Genomic DNA, 18,390 nt, shown 5'->3' with positions numbered 1-18,390 from the left:
CAGAGGCATCAAAGAGGAAAACAAACAGAAGAAAATGCTTCACAAAATCATGCAGAGAGCTGTTGATGTCTTCAGATCATAGCAGCCCATTAGGAACTGTGAAAAACCAGCCTTGTTAACTCTTATCTCAGATAAAAGAAAACAAAAACCATTTCAGGAATGTGACAATAACAAGTATAATGGTGAATAAGGTCTACAGGACTGTAACAGTAACAACAATTTTTTGTAAGGGAACTGCTGCTCTAATTAAAGGTCAGTTACAGTCAATGGAAAATCTTTCATTGCTTCAAAGGACATGGGGATTATTTCTTAAAAAAGCAGATTTATATAGATTCAAGTCCTAACCCCAATAAAGTAAATAGCAAAAATTCTAATAGGTTCAGTGGAGTCCAGATTTGTTCTTTGAGAGTTATGTAAGTTACAGCTAATGAGAACCCACCTGGAGTGCTGTCCTGATGTGAAATCCTCAGTACAGGAGAGACATGGATCTGTTGGAGTTAATCCAGAGGAGAGGCACAAAAATGAGCCAAAGGATGGAGCACCTCTCCTGTGTGGACAGACTGAGAGAACTGAGGATGTTCAGGAGAAGAGAAGGCTCTGGTGAAACCTCATAGTAGATTTTATAGTGGGGCTATAAGAAAGAAGGGACAGACTCTTTCATAGCTTTTTGTTGTGACAGGACATGGGGAAATGATTTCAGACTAAAAAAAGGTGGATTTAGGTTGGATATAAGAAGAAAATTTTTTACAGTAATGATGGTGAGGTACTGGAGCAGGTTGCCCAGAGGGGTGGTGAATGCCCCATCCCTGAAGAAATTCAAGGTCAGGCTGGATGGGGCTCTGTGCAACCTGATTTAGCTGTAGGTGTCCCTGCTTGTTGCAGGGGAATTTAAGGTTCACTTTCAACTCAAACAACTCTATAATTCTAAGATTCTTATGCTCTTGTGAATTAGTAAAATAACATTTATACTTTACCTCTACATGTTCCTGCATCTGTTCCAACACAGTAATATACAGTGACAATCTACAAATTACTGAAGCAAAAACTTTTCTCAAATATAGATTAAAAAGGGATATCATTTCTGTCTTGTTCCATATAGGCCAATTGATTGGTGTTACAATTGCACCTTGTTAATGTATTTCCCATTTTCTAAGACTTCTTGGTTTCAGGAGATAGGGAAACTTTTTCTTTGTCAATCTTTGATGCATTTAGAGTCCTGGCAGATACTACTTATAAATCAAGTCTCTAACTGAGAGTATAGTTACAATGTGTTGTATTCTAACAGCCTGTACACAGTCCAGCATCACAACACATCTGATGGCTCAGCTGAAACCCCACAACTGACCTAGCTGCAATAACTTGTTTGAATATGAGCTCTCAAAAGCAGCAAGTCTGGCCATACCCTGACTCAAATACAATCCCTAACCCTACTCTGTATAACACAGTTCTTTGTTAGAATGTGTAGCATGAAAGAGTAGAAGCTGAATGATTTACACTACATAGTTAAACATCTAGAACTAACACAACAAGAAGACCCCTCACAACTCAGTCACTTTTAAGAACAGAAAAGGTGGCAGCTCTTACCTCTACCTAGAAGCACTGCAGGGCTGAACTTTGTATCAAGCAAAGGGAAGCCATGAATCTCTCTGCATGTGTAGAATAGTCTTTGCTCCAATGATAAAAAAGTATCCCTGATATCAAAGATGGCAGGATACATTTTATTTCAAATCAATATTAGAAATCAAGCAAATGAATAAAATCACTGATGTATCAGACAGAACACTCTTTAAGGTTCAGCAAGGGTAATCAATGGTGTTCTATGGATTGAAATACTATGCATATGTACTTCTCTTTGGTTACCACTGTTATACAGAGGTCTATGACTATCTTCCTGATTTAAGAAGCAAATATGCTGATATCATATACTATAGGAGTAAATCTTCCATTTAACTAAAAAAATTAATGATCTTCACTGAAAAGTAACTTCAGGTATTTGTTGTTGCAGTTCAATGAAGATCATTAAGAATGCTGCAAAGATTGTGTAAAAGTCTAGACCTTCAAAAGCAGCAGTGACAGTATATGCCACCATTTGAAAATGAATATATTGCTTGTAAAAGTACTGTCAAAAGTATATATTGGTGTATAATACATGCTTGTTCATTTTTGAATCTTAATTGAAGTCTAAATTCAGAAACCTGACACTGTCAAAAAAAGATACTTGTTGTTCTCAGGTATTTCATGGAAAATACCATCCTATTCTTTCAGGATTTGATTTACAGCTATAAGAAATAGAATTCCTCAGGAACAGTGAGCCAGGGCAGTTCATTTCCCATAAAGCAAAGGTCTCTGATGAGTATGTTTCATAGCGTTCCCTTTGATCTACTTTATCTGCTTTTCAGTGGTTAGAATAATCCAGTCTTTCTGAAAATAAAATACTGCACGTTCACCTTTTTCATGCCTCCCGTGTTTTTCAAGGGGTATTACCCCCTCAGTCTGCTTTTGAATAAGTAATATATTCATTATTTCTTTTATTTATGTTCAGTAGAAAAATCCTATTGCTGTACAAAATATTGCTTAGTGCTTTAGCCTACCAGCTGTAGTTGAACTAGCCCTTTTAACTTATGCACATCAGTTATACTTTTTTTTTATTCTCTTAATAACCTCAAACACATGAAAAACAAATAGAATGAGTTGATAATTTCTAACAGTAAAATACACTTCAGATATTTTTCTATCATGCTGTGGAATAACTCTGCAATGTCAAGTAGCACACAATTAGTAAAACTGTAGGGGGAAAAAAAGAAGTGTTTTGATCCTGAGGAATTTTTATCCTAATCAGATTGAAATTTCAATGCTCTTGTAGTGCTTAATATCTTCAATCACCAAAAAAAAATCAAACTGATTCCAATGTCAGGTTTTGCATTCTGGGACTGAAATAAAATGCTAAAATATACAAATGAATCTCATGTTTGTACAAGTTTATTATCATCACTAAAAAAGCAAGATTGATTCTAAATTAGGTTGATAGAATGTCTGGCATTTAGCTAATTCTTAAACCAAACCCGCCTGGCATCTTTATGACAGTCTAGTTTATCTCTTTGTCAAAGTATGGCACAATCTTCCTCCCTGTCTATACCATGCCCATATCATAGGCCAGCACTGATTTCTGCATTGCAGACCACCATCCTTATGACCTTTGATTGGAGATGGTGGTGATAGAGCAAGATGAGGGAATGAGAGAAGAAAGTGGAAAAACCGAAACATGTAAAGAAAACATTTTTTAATTCACACTAGGAAAAGAATGAAAATGGAATTTGTTTTCAGCCCATACCTAGTGTTTGTTTTTCAGAACTAGTGAATCACACAAGCTTAGTAACCAACAAAGAGCATGTATGATTGATATCTTTTGGCCATGGTCTGAAATCCTGTAAGTCTAGCATTTGCTCCTGCGAATGTTTCTTTCAACTATGCTGATCTGCCCAGCACACTTCCTTTTTCTGCTCTCTGATCAATGCAAGTTTCTTTAGAAGAAGGTAGAAAATGCTCTGTGATCTTCAATTATGTATGTTGCCCTCTCTTTTTTCTGAATGTATTGCGCTATTTATTTATGGTTTATTCACTGTTTAAGAGATAAGAATTTATACCACTGCCTACATTTCTGTTTGTGAAGCAGGCCTTGTATTATTGTAATACTGCGTATTCCAATTATCCACTTAAATATTCAGATATCTTCTCTCAATAATTTTTTAATCTTTATAGAATCTTATAGCTAAGTTTTTCACATGCTAGTTGTATACCACTAGGCAAATGTTTTTTGTATGTAAAATATATTATTCATGAGAAACATCAGGTCTCTTAGTTAACAAACTGGAGAACTCCACAATGCTAAAACTTTAAGCTATTTAAACCATTGATTTGCTATTTCCTAATTGCAGAATATTGCCTCCTCTAGCTTAACAGTTTACAGGTATTTTGCAAGATGCCTCAAATATAGTTTCCAGCAGTAACTGTTTTACTTAATTCCTGGTGTTATTTCACCTTCAAATAAAATTCAACTATTTGATGAGGCACTGATTATTACATCCCCATTTCAGTTTCTAGGCTCTCCACTGTAAGCCTTTCATAGCTCACTTTTTGTTCCCACAGTTGACCACTGATCAGTGTAAATATCCTGCCTGCCTACCTAAAATGCTAAATGGCCTCCACACATTTGTCACTTGCCACTAAAACAAAGGGAGAAAAGTGAACTGTGTAAGAAAGTGTACAAAAATGTACTCAGGAGATATTTTTCATGGAGAGGAAAATTGCCAGAGAAAGCCAGGTAAAGAAAGTCTGTTTGATATGCCAAATTTTGTGCAAGGCAAGTGAAAGACTTTTCAGGAATCTGCTTTTACTTCCACATTTGAAGTCTTTTATAAGCTCCAAATATAAACTGAATTTTCATTTGGAACCACTGTAATGGGCTTCTATCCTAGTGCATTGGTCAGTTAAGCTTACACTGAGCCTCTTCTACTTGCATATTACAGATGCATGTAGGGCTGGCTTTGTAAGTGCAGCTGCTGTGCTAAGGGGCCATGACTTTGTCAGGAACCGTTGGTTTGTCAGTTACTCCCTTAATCATTTTCTTTATTTTTTTTCTAAATCTTTTTGTGCTCAAATTTTCCAACCCATTGATGAATTTATACTTCTTTGATATTCGTGTTATGATAGGTTGCAGAACAACATGGTGAATTGCAAGGCTGTGGGAATATCTAAGAATATAGGAATGCGTAAGATTTTATTGTGTATCTCCAGCAGCATTACCTTCACTCTGTCCACTAAATTATTTTTGACATCACTTTGCTACCTGCCAGCAGGCTTCACCTCTATAAATGTATGCCATTTTAAAAAGGAAGGGGAAAAGTACTTCCAGTCACATACCCTTTAACTTCACTGTTTAGATTCACTCCAAGATTACTGAGACTAAAAGCGTACATTACTTTATAATGTAAATTAGAAGCAGTGTGAGTGTTGCTCAACTGAAAATACAGAGACAGCGTAAGATTTTCTCTAACTTCCTAGTTAGAAATGAAATTATGCTAATGTATGAAGAGACCGTTACAGATCTTTCTAGAATTTTAGAAATACATTAGTGCTACGTTTCTTTTTTGTCTTCTTTTTTTCTTTTTCAAAGGTCTGGGCAGTTGACCTATTGTCTCTGAGGGAGACTGTTTCCAAAGCCTGAAGGGTATGAAAATAGTATCAGTAAAATCTGTAGCACGTATCAAATATGTGATAGTGTGGTGACAGAACTTACTAGCACTCCTGTGAAAGAACCTGCATAAATCACCTGTGGTCTTGATATCCATGCACGATGTGGCCAGTGGTGGATCAATATTGTTTTTTTGATACCTGGTGACTTACAAAGCAAGTGGGCTGCTGTCTAAGACTTTGTCCCAGTGGGGTTTTTGGGAATGCCCTGCCAAACATCTGAAGCCTTTGTACCTAACCCACACAGATTGTTAGGCATTGTTTCTGAGATCGTAAGAAACTTACTTGTTTCCAGACATTATTTTAATTTTATTTTATGTGGTTTGGGAGCAAGTGGAGAGTAGCACTAAGCTATCATTTTAATGCTTGAAGCTTTGCTGGGACTTTTAAGCTTTTAATAATTATTATTCTTTTTACAGTTATCTGGTTTTAAAAGGGCACTATGTTTTAAATATGCCTTATGTCATTCACTGCCAATAGTGAGATGACAAATCTTTGTGGATTTAAAAGTATTTGAAAATTCAGTTGTGCCATGCCACCACAACATTGCACTGTGGATGTCTTTCCTCTAGTATTTAAGCTGAGAAAAACATTCATTTTGCTCAGTACAAGCATCCATACAGAGGCTCAACCCATAAACAGAAGCATATTTAAAAGGATAGTATCCTTTCACTCAAAACAGGCCATCATTAATGTATGAAATTCAAAAAGAAAATTAATATAGTTGCCAATCTGCTTCTGTATTTTGATCAGTCTCTGTGAAACTACTGTTTCCTATTTGTAGGAGATACAGCTGTGTATAGCTCACTGATAAATGTGGCATGGAAAGGGTTATGTTCTAAAGTCATTAATCTTACATAGATTTTCATATGATGGACATTAATATTAGTGGAGAGATGGAGAACAGATTTAAGCTTCTTGAGCAAGCAGGGCCAAATTTCTCCTCTGATGTTGCATTTTAGTACCTGAAGGCAAAATTTGGATCTGGGATTTCATTTTCCCCTCCAGTTTGAACAGACAGAGTTCATTAATGATAATGGAAGTTCTGTCTGAAGTTGGTGTTCAAAGCAAGCTTGAGTTTCTAAAGGACCGTTTCAATATTAGCAGAAGGAAATCACTTTATGGCAGGATTGAAGTTTTAAAAGTCACAGGGAGATAGACAAATCACATGGGAGAGGAAAAGTTAAAAAGGGGAAAAGAAAACCTAGAGAATCCTAGGTGGAAAAAATCTGGAGTTTAATTTTCAATCCATTTTATTATTAATGAAATTTGGTTTATTTACATAAATTCTATTTGTATAAACAGGAGTTTTCTGGTATGCACACTGTAATCTTCCACAAAAGTTTGCACTAGTGATACACTGAATTAGATGGTATGATTTTGTCATTACATTTGTTCAATACCGACATGATAGTTATTATTAAACATACATTTTCAGGATAAGAAAACAATTTTTAAGAGATGGACCATGGGTAATAGTATGTATTAGCCATCATGTAAGGAGGAAGGGGGGAAGTTCTGTTTTTCAAATGGTTGATTGCAGCCTTGAGTAGAGCATTTGGTTTTGCTTTAATATTTTTCCAGCAAGGTTGTTAATCCTTATTTTTGACTAATTTGTCAGATATTTAAGTATGTAGCATCCTTATGCTGGATGATTTAGCAATGCCCCATACTGCAGAAGTAAGCAATTAATCAATTGCCATGCACAGCATTTTTAGAGTGAATGCATATGCTTAAAAAAACAATTTCATGTGGATGGAGGAGTCAGGTGGGAGTTTGGGTACTAATATATATTTTTTCCTTCAGGAATAGAAACTATTCTTTCCCGCTTGACTTTGGAAAATATGAGATAAACAAGTATTACTTCATAATGCCAACAGCATTAGTTAGCAGCCAAGGTCTCAGTAAGTGTTATTGACACCATACACCAAATTCTACCCAAACCTAAAAGGATGTTCTGATGAGAGACTGGAAATATCCTACAGCTGGTAAGCAGCTGTCTGTGGTAATGTGAGGTACAGCAACATGATACATGGGGACATCAGTGATAGAATGGTGTCATTTTTGCCTGAGCAACCTGCTGTGGAAGCAATGTTTTTGGCCTGCTGTGTAGAGTACATTTGTGCACAGGCCTTGCTTACATCCCCTCGTGTTCACCCCACCCAGTGTAAGAAATGATAAAGTGTTTGCAGAGAATTATATAGATGGCATGTTTGCTCACAGTATATCTAGTGGTCTTATATCATTTATCTCATAATTTTGTTTAAGTACAATATCATTTGGCATTACTAAATATTGTTCAGTCCTTTTTTCTCATTGCTAAAATCCAGTCTGTGTATGCCTACTATTTAAAACATCTAACTCGCTAATTGCAAAATCTATAGAAAAGTCCTTAGAACATCAAAGGCTCACTTGATCCTCGGAGCTGTTATAAATGAAAAACTGTCTCTGTTACAAGCAAATAAGGCACTTAATGCACTCTTTCTGGCTGTGATGCTATTTTTCCTGTGGGTTTTGAAAATGACCTTCCTGTAAGTATCAAGGACTGTAACTTTTCAGATAAAGAAACTTGTTCTTGTTTTAAGTCTGTGCCAGGCTCATTCCCCTATAGCCCATAGTTTTCAAAAGGAGAAGAAAAAGTAATCCAGAATTAAAAAAATAAAAAAGACCCTCTGTTTCCAGAACGAAGTTACCCTGTCAGCTTGCCTTGGGCCTTAGGTGGAGAAGTAGAGATTAAAGAGTCAGTATTCCTTTTCATGTTTCGTCTGCCAGTTTTGTGAATGTAGAAAGAGTACTTGTGGCTGTAGCTAAGTATCCAACTGTGGTATTAAATATGGCATTTTCATCCTATTGCAGTAAATTAAAAACATTCTTATAAGTTTATTACAACAGGAATTCGGTATCAATACTATATGCAGTCATTGATAAAGGTATTTCAAGGAGAAGGCTGAATAGCACAGCAGATGTAACCTCAATATTTTCACTAATTATAAAGAACTTCTTTGTGAGGCTGTGTGAATATGTAAGATGATCTCATCATTTCCTATTTACTCAATACTTACCTGAATATGCAATATAGTGTAGCTTTTAAATGCATATGCACATGAGTAGAATGTCCTTTTGTAAGAGACTTAGCTAAAAGACTGCTTTTGATATACAATTTCTTCATCTCCTCTTCAAACTGAATTAAGCTACTTCCTTCTTCTAAAACACAACTCACTATTTAGAAGCTTTGGCTTTGATTTCTCAGAGCAGCCTCACAGGAAGAAACCATGTTCTTTTTCTTTTTGTAACCATATTTCTGAAGACAAACTTGTACTGATTTATTTTGATTTCCTAACAGAAATAGGTTCCTGCGAAGAACACTGACTGTTTCTTCTCCCGGCTCCTTCGCTATGCTGCTACAAGTATATTGCTGTGCACAAAGCTACCAAGGAAAACTGAAATCCCTCTGTTGGGAATTATGTACATAGCAATATATTCATACTTTGAGGAACAAGTGACATTTTTAATTTTGCTTTTAGCATTACATACTGTGCATTTCTTGCATGCTAACAGCTGAATTGAAGCTGAGTAAGTAATGTCTAAGCAAATTTTATACAAGATAGCATCCACCATTTTAAGGAATATGTCGCTTATATTAAAACATTTGCCCTCAGTAATTACCTTTGACTAAAAGATTTATATAGATATGTGCATGTATATATATATATACACATATATATATAATTGTTATCTTTTTCCTAGTGTGTAGAATTTGTTAGGAGAGTGGTTAGGTCCTGGAACAGGCTGCCCAGGGAGGTTGTGGATGCCCCGTCCTTGGAGGTGTTCAAGACCAGGTTGGACGGGGCTCTGGGCAACCTGATCTAGTAAAGGCGTATGTTTGGCGGCCCTGCTAGGCAGGGGGGTTGGAACTACATGATCCTTGAGGTCCCTTCCAACCCGGGTCATTCTGTGATTCTGTGATTCTGTGATTCTGTTTTATTCTCTTCTTCACAGTTAAACTCATTGTAAAGATTGTTCCTGACAGCTATTTAGCTGAGAAGTCAGCATTTGAAAGATTTATTTATATTTCCACACAACTTGGCTTGGTAACAAGGTCTTTTTTTTCTCCTCTCTGTTATAAGTATGTAACTTCTATTAACATTTTGGAGACATGCATATATTGGCAGGAGAAACAAAGTCTATAAGAGAAGTCACCTTTTGTGCTATTCTTGCAAATAGGCTGATACACCCAATTCTGTGCAATCAAATCCAACTTCAGTCATCTGAAAAATCCCACTGATGTGGTCCCAACTCTTACTTTCCCACATACTGCTTTGTCTGCCTGGCTGGATACTCCATGTATATTTTTGCTAAATAGAAAACAGTTTTGCTAACAATTTTGGTAACAAACAGAAACTTAAAACTGTGTATTCCTCAGTGTACAAAATCACAGACCTGAATTCAGTAAGGGAATTGTCTTAAGTACAGTCTGAGTAAGTTCAGAATGTGTTCCAGATATTATTATATTTTCCTAAATTTACACTAAACTGAAATGGGTTGTCTGCTGCTAGTAACAAAACATAACTTCACAAGCACAGCCTAAGTTGGACTAACTCTTTACTTCATTTGCTCACAAAGCCAGTAACTTTATTAATGGACTCCCCATACCTGTAAACTGAAGATCCTCAAAATGAAAATGAGTTTCCTCAGTAACAACAGTTGTATGTTTTCTCAGAATTATCATTTAGTTTCTAAGTTGCAGTTTGACAATGCCAACAGTTAAAGTATACCGTAAATTAGAAAACATGTCAGATGTTTTTATTCTTTCTCTTGCATCACATTGAGAATTTTTTTTTCCAAGCTACAGTATGATCTTTCAGACCTCAGTTGAGACTATCCAGTGTACTCTCAAAGGATGTAAGAACCAGATTTAGCAGCACAGCACAGCTGGTCTGCCAGACAATCTCTTTACAGAGAGAATTTTTATATTGAATCGTGGGACTTCCTTCAGAGCATGGTCCACAAATCTCTCATATGAAACGTGCTTTAGACAGTTGCAGGGAGAAAAATTCTATGTATGTGGCAATATATCTGAGCTGACCAAATAGAGAGTGGAATTTGCTGGTACAGGAACTTCATGGAAAGCCTATTTTCAAGATAGTGTTTCAGATTTTTTTTGGGTGCACAGTAGTTTGAGAGCCTGAACTCTGGCTGTAGATTTTTTTTTTTTTTACATGAAACTCTGATACACTGAATTATTTCTTGAAAAAGCACATTTTCTGTCAGAAATAGATTGTAAGGTTTAAATTTCCCCTCTTTCCATAGTTATGAAATGAATGCTTATGACATAGACTTTTCCAGTGGTACAACAATAAATGTAAGAGGTACTGAAGGAGGAAATGTCCAGAATGAAATGGACTGAAAGGACTAGAGGATCTGGGTCTTCACAGCTATCACTGTGCAGGATTACTGTGTCCTCCTCAGTCACTGGACAGTGACTCACCCTGACTTTCAAATATCCATTGTGGGCAATTATGAGGATTCATCCTTTAATACTTGTATATCACGGTAAATTTGGGTAGAAATTGTTATAAAGAGAACAGCACGAATGACAGGTACATATGCAGGTAGAATTTACTAGTTACTGCATGTAACTGTGGGTGTTCAGCTTTCAAGGAAAGGAAACAGTATCACTCTAGACTTTCACGTATATCAGTATTACTGTCAGCTGTAAATGAGAGCATTTTGAATGTTCTATTTTACTGAAATGGAAAATTCTACCGTAATCAAAACTTAAAGCAGTTTCATTCCTTATTCTTCATAACTAATAAATTTGGACTAATTTATGTGAGATTGTTTTCTAAAGTAGCATGCAACATTGGTTTGACAGAAATGCTGTGTAGTCAGTTGTAAATATTTTATCTTTATTCTGCTGTATAATTAAGTTTCAAAGCCAATGAATTATCATAGCAGGATATTTGGAGTTTGGAATACAAAAATAAAAATTTGGGAAAATTTATGAATCTTTTTGTAGAAACAAACCTAGTTGAGTAGTGGCTGCTGCAAAACAGAAGTACCCAGATCACAAATATTTGTTCATATTGCAGCTGAACCTGACACTGAACTTTCTACATAAACTTAGTCATTCAATTGTTGACAAATCAGAGTAAGGGGGACTCCAACGTAGGAAAAAATCCTATGTTGGAGTGTATGTAGGGCTGACTCCATAAATATCCTTTTTCTGTAGGTGTCTGTAGTACGTGGATCTGGATATAGATACATTGAAATGTATAATTAGGGGTATAGACATTTGGTTAACTTGAAAGCTCCAAAGTGTCATTTGTCACATTTATGGCACGAACTTTAACTGCCTTAAATACTTGCTCTTTTCCAAAGTGACTTTTTTCTTTTCCCTTTGCAAAAAATAAAAAATAAAAAAATAAAAATGTACTTCATGAAACCATTGTATATGAAGCACTTATTAGCCGTAATTAAATGGACAATATGAATTTACTACGTCTTTAGGACTCTGGCTTGTTCTGGTTTAGAGCAAGATGATTAATGCAAATACATATTACTTGAGATAACCATTTAGCAGCTAATTTAGCCAAATTTATTACAGCAGTTAGAGGTTTTTCATTTTAGCAGACGGAGACAAGGACATGACAAAAGAGGAAGGTGTATACGAATGCACACTGCCCTCTAGTGCACAAAGCTTCACAGGATTAGTGAGAATTGCAGACAAGAGCAAGCGTCCTTGTAACAATAGTACCCAGATTTTGTATGGTTTAGATTTTCTTTAAAAGTACGCAGCATCCATCCTCTGAAACATTTGCATTTCATCCCATCTTCCTGACACTGAGGCATCAGACACAAACCAAATCCATTTCAGTTTGGCAATACTGGTTGAAGTGTTGCTTTAAACATCTGTATTTTTAAGCAAGCATTTTTTTCTATACTTTCTGCAAGTGTATAATAACACCGTTTCACATTACTGATTGCTTTTACTTGTTTCTCTGTTTCCTAGCATATTTCAAACACTGGAGAGAGCTGTCACTCCTTAGCTCTAGCCAAGTCATTCTGTGCTTCCCTTAGGCCTCTTTCTCAGTCTGCTGGTGGATTTACTTTGCTTGGGTAAAAGTAAATTCTCCCAAGACTTTCCCCCCACTGACCAGTGGAGATTTGGTTCATCTGAGAACTGTAAATTCTGTTTGACAAGATCAAAGAAACAGATGTATAAGTTCAGTAGTTGATATCGCCTGCAATAAGGAGAAATGATCAAAGCAGCAGGGGTAGAGTATCTTCCCAAACCTTTCAAATATCCAGAATCTCAAAGAGGTCTACCTAGGAGCTATGAATAAATCACATATAAATTTGCTTTTTTTTTTTTTCCCCTTTTTCTTTCTTACAGTCTGACTCTGAGTGCATTGAAAATGTCCACACAGCAATAAGCATTCTGTGAACCAAAGAGATTTGTAGTTCTTTTCGCTTTTCTTCTTCAACTAGAGTTTCCAAAACCAGGTTAAAACTATACTTTAAAAGCTTGTGAAGCATAGAATAGTTATACTGAGCATCAGATGCCATTTGCCATTTCATTAAACCTAAACAAAGTTGAGAATCTTTTGACCATGCATGTTGGATGTTGTACAATGAATATCATTTTACTACAGTTCTAATATGCACTATATCTTGTTTCTGTTCTACTTGTATTTTCCCCCAGTGTTGAATAAGGGTCAGTGTGTAACAAAGTATTACCGCTGGATGCAGAAGAATGGAGGTTATATCTGGATACAGTCTAGTGCAACCATAGCTGTCAATGCCAAGAATGCAAGCGAGAAGAATATCATCTGGGTCAATTACCTTCTCAGGTACATCTTCCACTCCCTTCTATTGCTTGAATTGCTCTTTCTATTTCTTAACTGTGCTCGTGAGAGTTTTAGGGAAAAACAATTGTTTGCTGTAGAGTGTTAATGAAAGCAACTTTTTCCTATGGTCCAGTATTTGGTTGACTATATTAAGACTCTGTCACATCTCAGTACACTGGAATATTTTTGAATTATTATGCTGCTTTAGCATTCAAGTAAATCTTCCATCATTTTCCTGCATGCCTTCACTATTCTGAAGTTTACCCAACCTGAGCTGAAATGCGGAAAATTCACACCAACTTGTAGTGGTTATATTATAAAATCTGGTCTGAAGTGCTAGGCACTGGTTTATTTGGTTATTGAAAATGCATGGAAGCAAACTTTCTAGAATACTACAAAAAGAAAGGTGCCTCTGAAAAATATTCAGCTCTCACCCTGAGGAGCGGAATTTTCTCAGAGGGAAAGTCTTTGTTACTCCTGTAACCATCTGATGGTATTCACTTTTAAAACTGCAAAATAAGATTTACAAACAAAAGTAGCTCTTAAGATTATTTGAAACCAAAACAGTGAAAGATTCTTCCTTTAGAAATTCAGTTTTACCAAGTACAAGTGTTTTCAGAGGACAGGTTTCTGAGCTCAAGGGAAGACCAGCAGCCAGTGAGAGACAGTAAATTATGAACCTGACCTTTCTCATCTGAAATACTTTTCAACAACACATTCTGTTCTGTAAGTGTTCGATAAGATTGGGATATTTTCTGTTTCATTCCAGAGCAAACAAAACAAAATTTGAAACCTTGAGATTGTCATGAAATGCAATTGTCATTTTCTGACCTGTTCTCCTTTTAAATTGCTTGTTGTGGTTTGCTACATTCCCTTTGATGCCATGAGAGCTCAAATTGAGCTCCAGGGGTTAGAGTGTGACTTATTATACCAAGTCCAGCAAGCCTGTGCCTGCCTAAACTTGCATGTTGAATTACTTCTGATATCCCTATTGAGGAAGAGAGGGAAGCAGCCCCCAGCAGGAGAGCACTGAGGGATCCCATGGGAAACCTTCCATGGTGATGGAGTGTAAACTGACTGGGGTTAGTTGATTATACCCAGCTATAATTAAGCATGGGTGTTTCCAAATATATCCTTATCCTTCAATTTTTGTGTCTTCTTTAAAACAAGTGGATAGTCACATCCACAAAGTGAAGTGTTAGCTGAGCCTGCAAGAGAGAGGTAGAACACGGCATTTCAAGGGTTCAGCTTGGGCCTGCCAATTCCGCACTGGAAGTACACCTTCAATGTCCCAATCCTAACAGGGCTTCAAACTGCCCAGAAATGTGCTCATTTTCTATCCAGAAAATCAGGACAAAGAAATATAAACGGTTGCCTCTGCCCCCTTTGCTGCTTTTCAGACGTAGGTGAGCCCAATCCTTGAATGTTCTACAAAATTATTTTCTCCAGCAACAGACTAAATCTAACAAAAAAGGGGAGAAGCAGTGTGGTCTTACTCAAGGCTGCTTCCAAACTTGACTTTTCTGCTACATTCCCTTCACTGGTCTGCTAGAGAAAGGTTAACTTCTTCACTGAATTTGTATTTTTAATTTAGATTTATCTTAGTACTGGAACCCACATAGGGTCCAAACCATATTTTAATGACAGATCAAGGCATAATTAGGTCTACTCTGAGCCAGAGTACAGGTCTGTATACATTTCCATGTATTAGAAAGTACGATTCAGCCGTCTGTAAAAAGATAGACTAATTATAGCAACAGGGAGGATTAATGCTGTTCTTGTTCTAGCAACTTGTTATTCACAGTGTGAAAGCCCTCAAGCATCTTTTGCTTAGAGGGGGCAAATTTGGGGACTGCCCTGGGATGCAACAGAATAAAGTCACTTTGTCAGGACAAAACCATAAAGATGGTAATTGTATGAATGGCATTTCAGTGTGAGCTGTGTGAACTCTGAATTTTCACAGTACACTATAATAGACTGAAAATGGGCACAGTGTCATTGTGATAGTGTGTCAGTCAACCCTAGTCCTGCTTCACATTGTTCTACGCAGGACTGCAGATTTTCTGCTCTATCACAGGAAGGAATTCAGGTTGCTTAGAAATGTTCATCTATTCAAAAATGATTAAAGACTTTGTTTATTTTCAACATTCCAATGCCAGTTTTGTGCAGCTCCTCTGTCTTTCACTGGTTTGGGAAAGGAACATATTTTGGTAGGTGCAAACCAAGAAAAAGCTTTGCATTTTCTTCAGTTTCTCTGTTAGTGTAGCTTTTTTACATTGCAGTCATGTTCGTTGCTAACAAGTCACAGGTGAGCACCACATGAGCAGCTGAAGATATGATTATAATGGGTGTGTTGACAGTTCTTTATCCCTAACGTATGCATCTTAACATGCATATGTGCATCTGTCATAGAGTGGTTGCTTTCAGTTTCTTGGTGGTGTGGATCCATGTGTGCAGTGTTTTATATATATGTATATATATCCTTTTTAGTTATTTCCTGGCCAAGCTCTTTTGAGTAGTGGTCATTTTCTCCAGCCCTAGCTGATCACCTTCTTACTAACTTTTTGCATGATCTGTTTGTTGAGAAAAATCACTTGTTGAAATGGCCCTGGGAAGGTTGATATATTTTTACAGAGATAATTCTAATAGATTTTGATGGTGGAAGAGTAATAGACTGGAAAAATTAAAGCATACCCCTTGCCTTTCAAAGCACAGTAACAGATGGAGTTAATAGAAATATTCTATTGTTCAGTGATGACACAGTGTAGTTTTACTGTTAGATATCACACAAACCACTGTGTCCCACTTTAGTAGAAATACTTTCTTAGCTCTAAAAATTCACTAGAATGAAACAATTTTTATACCTGATCAATATAAATATTTGACAGACTATTAATATATACCTTCATAAAATCCCTGCTGTTAAGCTCTAAGGAAACAAAAACATATGGTTTTGTGTTGGCTCTGCTATTCTTTCTATTTATGTTCTCTGATATAAAAAGAGGAAAAACATGCAACTACAAATCATCCAATTGTGTTTATATTTGCTGTCTCTTCTTCAGTAACCCAGAGTACAAGGACACTCCTATGGATATTGCACAACTTCCTCATCTGCCAGAGAAAACCTCAGAATCCTCAGAGACCTCTGACTCTGAGTCAGACTCAAAGGACAATTCAGGTAAGACACATGATGTATATCTTTCTTTACACTCACAAAAGATCCATGACATGAGAGCCACATGGTTGCCTTTCCAACAGCTTCTCAGTATTTCTCAAGGAGTGCTTTGTTACAACAACAAAAATCCTGTGGAATTCAATTTAAGAAATCCAGGACGGTCTTTTAATAACCTCAGCATTTCACAGTATCTCAGTTTCTTTGGTATTTCTGTTAATTCTATGGATGCATAGAATTGTATATATTGCACTGAACAAAATATTTGGGTCTCCAGCTAAGCTTTATAAACAGGTGTTGTGTTTTATGAAAGACCATGGAATTTTAACTTTTAAATATAATTATAGTTTTTAAATTTCAAAAGCAGTCAAACTTTTTGAACATAAATATCTACTATCAGTCTTCATGACCTTTTTTCTTATATAAATGTTTTTTTATTATTATTTGTCTCACTAGGGGGCAGCGAAGATTGCAAAGTTTTAGGGTCTTCTTGGGTTAAAATAATTACATTTTATTGGAGCATATGGGTTCAAGCACTTTTTCCCATGCTCTTAAAGTCGAGGACTTAGCTATGTTTTAAAAGCTAAATATAATAGTCAAACTCAATATATAAATTAGTGTTACAGATGGTCCATTACACAGATGGTTCACTGTGACTATACAGGCCCAGGTACAGATTAACTGGCTTTTAAAGGAAAATGGTTGTCCATGGCCCAAGAACTGAGGTTACTCAGCTGTAGCACATCTATTATAACATTAAAAAACAAAAAGAACCAAAACTGGAGAAAATCATTGCTTCCTTTATACTGTCTTATTTCTAAATAGCCAAATAACACAGATGTGGAAAAAAGTTTGCATTTCTCATGAACACTCTAGGTTTCTCCAGGTGAGAAATAAACACACGTTCATAACTCCTAAGGCTGACTCAGAACAAGAGGGCATTCTCCAATGGTGCACAGATGCGTACATCCCAGAAGATGTCTGCAGGCCTTGCTAGACAGCAAAGGAGAGGGCTGTTTCTTTCAAAGGATTAAACAGAAATTGCAAGTGAACTGAAATCAGAGCACTGAACTGTATGCAACCAACAAGTTCAGTTCAAGCTCTGATAAAATCCCAGTCAAATTTTGTGCAGTTTTAGACTCCCTCACCATAAGACCATGCTTGACCAACTAGAAACCAGGTCTAGTAGATAGCATCTTTAAAAATTATAAGTGAAATTAAGACCCAGGTGGCTGCAGTTTGGGGTGTTGTGGCTGTTCATTTGCTTCTGTGGGTTTTATTTTTCAAAATGAGAGGTCTCTCTGTTGTTAATGACTCAAGCAGAAGACTCTCCAAGCAACTTACTTGAAATTAATACAAAGTACATTTCCCTGAATCCTCAGGCGGCTTCCCCATCAGGCATACCTGCTCCAGTTTTTCTGGCACTGCTTGGTATTGACAAGGCTCCAGGAGCAACCAATCTGTAAAAGAAAACTGCCCCTTTCCCTCTCCAACACAAATGTAATGAAAGGGGTAGTACTTGGCCCTGATGAGTGAAAAAAGAAAAAAAAAATCTTTTATTTCCCAATAAAAGATTTCTGGCTGTTCTGTAAAAGACGGGGTCTCCTGAAGCCTTTCATGACCCTTTCAAACACAGCATGATAATGGGGAGTATTCATTCTCAAAGCTGCCTTGGCTGAGTCCAGTGGACTGGAGTGTTTATCTCATCCGTATTTGAATTAGGTAAAAAAATCTAAAATACAACTGAAAGAATTCAGGCAAGAAGAGTGACAGCTTCTCAGTGCTGTAGCTGGGCTGCTTTCAATGGCCCTTAGATGATTTGGATCAATCAAGAATTTAATTCGCTGCCTGAAACTTTTTTTTTCTGTTTTGTTTTGTTGTTTTTTTTTTTCCTTGTCCTTCAAGAGAATATGAAAAGACAGTCAAGTAACATAACAAAATTGTTTAAACTGCCTTATTCATTCAGATTTATACACATATGACCTGCTTCTCCTCTCAATACTGGAGGAGAGCAGCAAAAATTCCACAGCAGTCAGAGACACCACGCCTCTTCAAAAGCAGTGAAGGTGAAGGAAAATGTGATGAGAGGACTAAGAATACTCATTAGTTAATAGTGCT

The 18,390-nt window shown here is 36.5% G+C and overlaps 1 protein-coding gene across 7 annotated transcripts in view; it reads left to right on the top strand.

Annotated features, from left to right (window-relative positions):
• Positions 1 to 18,390, top strand: part of NPAS3 (neuronal PAS domain protein 3) — a 583,321-nt gene that overhangs the window by 560,152 nt on the left and 4,779 nt on the right. For all 7 annotated transcript variants that reach the window (XM_072338280.1, XM_072338278.1, XM_072338279.1 and 4 more), the window contains 2 exons: positions 12,956 to 13,103; positions 16,163 to 16,278. In XM_072338280.1, the coding sequence (XP_072194381.1) occupies positions 12,956 to 13,103; positions 16,163 to 16,278 (264 nt within the window). The remainder of the gene's footprint in view (positions 1 to 12,955; positions 13,104 to 16,162; positions 16,279 to 18,390) is intronic.

Source organism: Excalfactoria chinensis, chromosome 5 (assembly GCF_039878825.1).
Source record: "Excalfactoria chinensis isolate bCotChi1 chromosome 5, bCotChi1.hap2, whole genome shotgun sequence".
Lineage (NCBI taxonomy): Eukaryota > Metazoa > Chordata > Aves > Galliformes > Phasianidae > Excalfactoria > Excalfactoria chinensis.
Note: the sequence above shows the minus strand (reverse complement) of the source record. Positions and strands in the feature narration are given on the sequence as shown.